This window comes from Gavialis gangeticus, unplaced genomic scaffold (assembly GCF_001723915.1).
Source record: "Gavialis gangeticus isolate Ggan-Ray unplaced genomic scaffold, GavGan_comp1, whole genome shotgun sequence".
NCBI classification, from domain to species: Eukaryota; Metazoa; Chordata; order Crocodylia; family Gavialidae; genus Gavialis; species Gavialis gangeticus.
The window spans coordinates 81,747,747-81,753,619 of record NW_017729024.1 but is presented as its reverse complement, the minus strand read 5'-3'; the positions used below and the strand labels follow the sequence as shown (position 1 = coordinate 81,753,619).

General features: G+C 45.3%; 1 protein-coding gene across 1 annotated transcript; it reads right to left on the bottom strand.

The window, feature by feature from the left end:
• Positions 1-2,884: 2,884 nt before the first annotated feature.
• Positions 2,885-5,160, bottom strand: LOC109298219 (tubulin polymerization-promoting protein family member 2-like). The gene is made up of 4 exons (XM_019518311.1): positions 4,944-5,160; positions 3,794-3,969; positions 3,491-3,644; positions 2,885-3,155 (listed from the first exon to the last, which is right to left on the bottom strand). Exons 1-4 carry the CDS (start codon positions 5,073-5,075, stop codon positions 2,973-2,975), a joined length of 645 nt encoding a protein of 214 aa, XP_019373856.1. The 5' UTR covers positions 5,076-5,160; the 3' UTR covers positions 2,885-2,972.
• Between the last annotated feature and the right edge of the window lie 713 nt (positions 5,161-5,873).

The following is a 5,873-nucleotide window of genomic DNA, read 5'->3' as shown; positions in this document are numbered from 1 at the left end:
TATCCTTTAATTTACATGTACTTTGCTTCAAGTATGGTACAGGACACAACGTTCTGAAACAAGCAGCACTGAGAGGACAGCCTCTGTGTTTGTGTCGATTAGCCTGAGTTCAGCGATGAAACGCAAGAATGAAACTTCTTATTTTTCCATATGTTCCTACTTTACTTTGCCCTGTTTTGCAATACTGGTTTTGTTTTTGCTTTGTACTACATATTATGCTGTGGGACTTTCTCCAACAATACTTTGCACTCCAAGGATGTCAAAACAGTTTACAAACATTAATTAAGCTGAACTATGTACTGTAGTTTAGTGTCATAAGATGAGAATGTATGAAAAACTGACATATGAAAATAGGAAAAGTGTTGTGTTCTGCTCCGTGGTACTGGTCCATGGTTACACATTTTGTGGCATGTGACAGCTAACCCATGGTTACTGCGCCCTTTCACTAAGGGTTTCCATTTATCTTGAAGTAAGACCACATGCATAAGCAATTACTGTCAAACAGCTTACATGCCAAAAAGTCCCTCCCTGCATCTCCTCCCACCCCTTCTGCCCTTTCATTCTGTGGTAAGTGGGTTGTGTATCCATACCCATGCTAAAAAAATCTAAGCCCTCTGACATGTTCCTCCCTTCAGCCCTGCTTCTCTGTAATTCTATGATTATACGTAACTAATAAGTAAATTAGAGGATTACTTTTATCAAAAAATATATTACCTTATTTTACAGTCCACCAAGAGCTATATAAAGACGGAGTTAAAGTTGTGAGTATGTTTAAATGCTCTCTGGAGCAGGAAGAGTTGTTCAGGCTTTGCACAGCGCCTAGCACAGTGGGATCTGGGGTCACTGATCATTCAGGACAAAATGTAGAGCAAGGATGTTGCCATTCTCCCCAGAGCATGCACTATAAACCCGGGAATCTCCGAGTGAATGCCCAACAGAAAAAGAAATCCAAACTTGTTCAGATATAGCAATGTGGTTAGATAAGGCACTTTCACACCCTGTAATAACCAGAGGATCATGCTTAGAATGTTTTGGTGGCAGCTAGAGCAAATTAGACTGAATTTAGTTTAAAACTATATTTGGGGTCATTTTTCCCCTTTTCATTGTTTTGCTGCAAGGCAGAGGCCATGTTCTCTGGGACACTGTCTACACCAGTTCCCCAGTGCTCACAGGGACACTGCTCTCAAGGATACAGCTCTTGAGGGCGCACCCCTGGGAACACTGAGTCAGTGGGAAAGATACTTCCTACTATGCATTCACAAATATAACATGTAGCCTCCTACTTAGACTAGCCAGAAGGCCCCTCCTTCCCCCACATTAGGGAGGCCCTTCTAAGCTTCTGCCTCAACCCTGGGGGTCATTGGACAGAAGTGGTTGTAGGAACTGGGTGCAGCCAGGTTAAGTAAGCAATTAGGGGGGAAAGCAATGCCACCAGTGATGGTGATTATTCCCTGAAAAATCATTCAGGTCCTCCATGCCCTGCAGCTTTACTGGATCACCTCACATTCAGGGGCTCTTCCCCCTGACTGTGCCCAGTTTAAGAGGAATCATGGAGCGAGAGCCAACCTTTGGGCCAGGTAATAGTGTGAATGAGGACTGCTATGGGGAAATGTTCCAAAAGAACTGGAAACAGCAAGCCCCGTCAAACCTGGCAGCTTGATACATGTTGTGCCCCATTCCTTAAATGAAGTGTGCAAAGCTTTGTTAAAACTCTTGGGCTGAGAGCAAGGAATGACAACGAGACTTGGTCCAACCCCAGCTGTGATTTGTGTCTCCAACTGGGAGCTTGGGGCACTATCCAACAGGAGATTCCACCCCACACACTAGGGCAACATCACCCCAGCACTTGAGGGCCTTATGAACCTGGAGGCATCACCTTCCAAACCTTGCCAGCGCTCAATTTTTCACACTTTGTATGAAGGCACATTGACACTTGGGTGACTGCCCTCCATAATGAGACATTTCCCTCCATTCAGCTGCCAGACTGACATTTCCCTCCATTCAGCTCTGGTGCTAGACTGCTGCATTTTGTACCCTGGTCACAACAGGCCTAGTGAAAAAGGGCTGTATGTTCCTGTGACCATTGCTCTTCATAGCCTAGAGGCATCTTGTTTCTCTAGTCTGGTTCTAAAATACTATGTTGCTGGGGATGGCCCATTTAGACTCAAAATTCATGGGACAGAATAAGGGTCAGATTTGCAACTCAGTTACCCAGGTAAATTGAAGGGGAGATGCTCCAGCAGCTTATCTATACCATGTCAACAGCTAGTCCAAGCATCAAAGGGCCTGTGAACCTCTCAGACCCTCCCAGGACAAAAGGCATGAAAGCAGGTACTGGGAATAAGCCTGGAGTAACCTCAGGGTAATGTAGAAGCTGGTTGGGGGACTTTGGTGGGCATGGCATGCTCAGCCCTTCTGGTATCAGGACATGCCAGTCCCACAGCAGAGACAATCTGCAAGAGTACCTTGGAGTTATTGAGATAGGGTCAATATCCTTCTGCTTTCAAACCCCAGTGTCCAAATCCTATTTTACACAGAATGCAACGGGCACAGAGAGATGAAGCTATCTACCCCAGGTCACACAGGAGGTCTGAAAGGGCAAACACAGGAGTCCTGACTCCCTGTTCCTTCCTCCCTGTCTAACAAGATGTCTAAGAGACCCAACTCTGTCTCACAGCTGTGAAGAGCACCTGAGAAAGACTAGCCATGTTACATAAGCCCTTTACTGTTAATTCTTTGCGATCCCCTCCCAAGCAGACCATAGCCAAAACCGCCTCTTCATCCTTAGATGACAATCCTCCAGTCTCAGATCTGGATATTCCCCACCTGTCCTGCCCCCTTCAATCCCAGATTTGGGAATCAGAGATGCACACAAGCCAAGACACAGTGAGCCTGAGGTATTTACTTGCCTCCCCTCTCAGGTTACAGTGGATAACTGGAGTGTAGGGTTCTCCTAAGAACGGTTCTAGGACTTAATGTGTCTTGTCATAGGAGCCAGATCCTTTGTAGGCCCCGACATAACCACTGTTATCAGTCAGTTCCTCACGGCCGGCCAGCCCCTTCCCCTTGCCGCTGTCATCAAATCGTTCCTTATGAGAACCTGTGTATTTGCTGGTATCCGTCAGCCTTTCCACCCCACCAACTGTGGTGGCTTTCTGTAAGAGAGCAGGATAGCAGGAGTCACCAAAGATAGGGGATAGGCTCACAATGCAATCAATCTTCTCCCAAAGGGGAGGGGGGCCTGTGTGGGTGCAAGGATGACCCAGGGCACATTCCCACCTCAAGATGGGGGTGCTATCTCCATGACATTTACACCAAGTTAATTCCACACCCAGTTCTTTTCTTGTCTCTGTGTTGGGATAGTCCTGCCTGCTGCAGGTGGGATCTTAAGCAAAAGGAGGGAGGGGAAGAGGACTCTGGGCAGAGCAGTGGGCAGGATGATGTGCTTGGGAGTGACACGTGGCATGAGAGATTGAGTTGGGGTACTCACCGTGACTCCCACATTGGCTGGGTCCTTGCCCTCTATCAGTGCATACACAGCCTGCAGTGCCTCCTCAGGGGACTTGCTCTTGAAGCGCTTCCCGCATAATTCCTTCATGGACTGCTGGAATTCAACAAAGTTGATGGTGCGAGCACCTTTGGTCCTGCAGCGAGACAGAGACTCATGCACTTCCCAGCAAGTTTGCAGGGAGGGGCTGCTAGGCCAGCAAAAATCGTAGAACATCCACATTCCTCAATCTCCCCACTGTCCACCCCCACCCACAGCTGCATCTCCAGTCTGCCCCCTACTAACTTGACTTTGTTAAATACAATGTCAACGTCTGTGCTGGTCACAGCTTTCCCATCCATCACACCACAATCTTTGCACAGCTTGGAGAAGTTCTTGCACGTCATGTCATTGCCAGTAGCAGCCGTGTCCCCGTACGTTGCAAATTTACGGAAGGCTTTCTCTAATTCAGACATCCTTGGCTGGAGAGAGGAGAAGACAGAGGTAAAGCCATGGCACCCCAAACCTCCTGTGCCTCCCAGGGGAGCTACTACAACCTATGTGAGGCCATAGGGTTGGAGTGAGAGTGATGTTAGGATAGGAACATCTGGCATTTAGATGATGGCTGGGGACAGCTAGGAATTGTGTGGGAGGGGAGGGGTATCTGAAGACATCTGGGAACCAGGAAGGAAACTCTTAGGCTTCCAATAGTATTAACATGTATAAAAAAAAAGTGGGCACCCAATTCCCTTGAGCTCCTTTGAAAATCACAAATGTAGTCAGAGCTGCTGCATAGCACAAGCCACGGGCTATCCTCAAGGCTGTTCCTCCTGCTTTGTGAACCTGGATGGGAAGACCAGAGCTGGGGCACTGTCAGCACAGTTTCTGTACCTCACACTTCCCTCAGTTTAGTTGTCAATGATTTCCATTTAAAGATGGGGAATTTAGTCCCTGAGCCATGACCTACTCTCCTACATACGCCCCTACATAAAGTTCCTGTCCTCTTCCCCTGACCCTGTATTAATTTTCCATTCATTTTAATGGGCCGTTACACCTGTAATTAGGCTTGAAAGGAAGGTAGGAGAAATTATATATGAACTGTGAGTGGGTGTTTCAAAGGAGCCTTCAAATTTTCAAATGGATTTGGATGTCCAACTCCCTTAGTGCTGAAATTCCTAGTAGGGCTTAGCTAAACCTACATCCTTTCAACCATTGGTTCTGTCCTTCAGGTTTCTTCTGGACAATATGTGCATGTATATAAATCCCCAATGGTCCTGGAACTCTCTAAGGGAAAAGACAGTTGCTCACCTCAGTGAGAAACGCCACTGAAATCAGAAAAAAAACCCTGCTGAATTTAAGGGGCAGTCCTTCTGGATTTACCTAAAATCAGAATTTGTTTTTCCCCTCTAAAAACTGTTTCCCGTCTAATAATGGTGCCTCCAAATCATGGGCTAACCTGACAAAGCAGATGTTCTCGGCCTTGTTCCCTGAGGTTGAGTTCTCTGTCTTCTGGGAGGAGGTCGGCTACTCTGGGCCAGCAGGACCAAGGTCGTTGGGATCTAGGCTGAGTCACCCATTGTGACCTCATCAGCTAATTGTAATGTCACTGCTGACTCAACTCACCTAGGCTCTGATGACATCACAGCGAGGGCCAAGAGCAGAAGTTGCAGTTGGAGACATAGCTGAAAGGCTAAAAACTTTTTACAGACAAACATTTCCCTTGAAAGTATTGGCAACCCAACCTCAAAACTAATCTAATGCTAATCTAACTGGACTCCAAACTCAATCTAATCTTAATCTAGTATACTTGTAATCTAACTCAGCCCAAACTGAAAATATAATCTTAATATAAATTCAATCCAAATTTAACTCTAATCTATCTAAATCAAATGTAACCTGACCTAAATTCAATCTAAAGTTCTTTTATTGTAATATGCATTTAATCTGAATGAAATCAAGCTGAACATATGTCAAGTTTATTTAAATTTAATTTAAATTATATTTGGTTTAATCTCAATTCTCAAATCAGATGTTATAGCCCCAGAGCTAAAATTTAGGTTAGAGCATCCATTAACCTTAACACTAGATACCTGTTATTAAAACAGGTGTTAATGGTCTCACATTCAAATTCAATTTTCTGTTCCCCATATATCATCTTTTCACCTGCAACCCTATATTTTGCTATTCTTGTTTCATAACCAAATTGGATTTACTGCTGTGACTGAATAGTTAATGCAGGTTAAAATCCCCTATTAGGCTATGTGAGTATTCCCACAGAAAGGTTTTACTCCCATTACTGTATCCTCACTGTTTATGAATTAATCCATGCATCTTTGAGATCCTATCATTCTATTCTTTGAACGGAGCTGCTCCAGGAGTCTTTGCC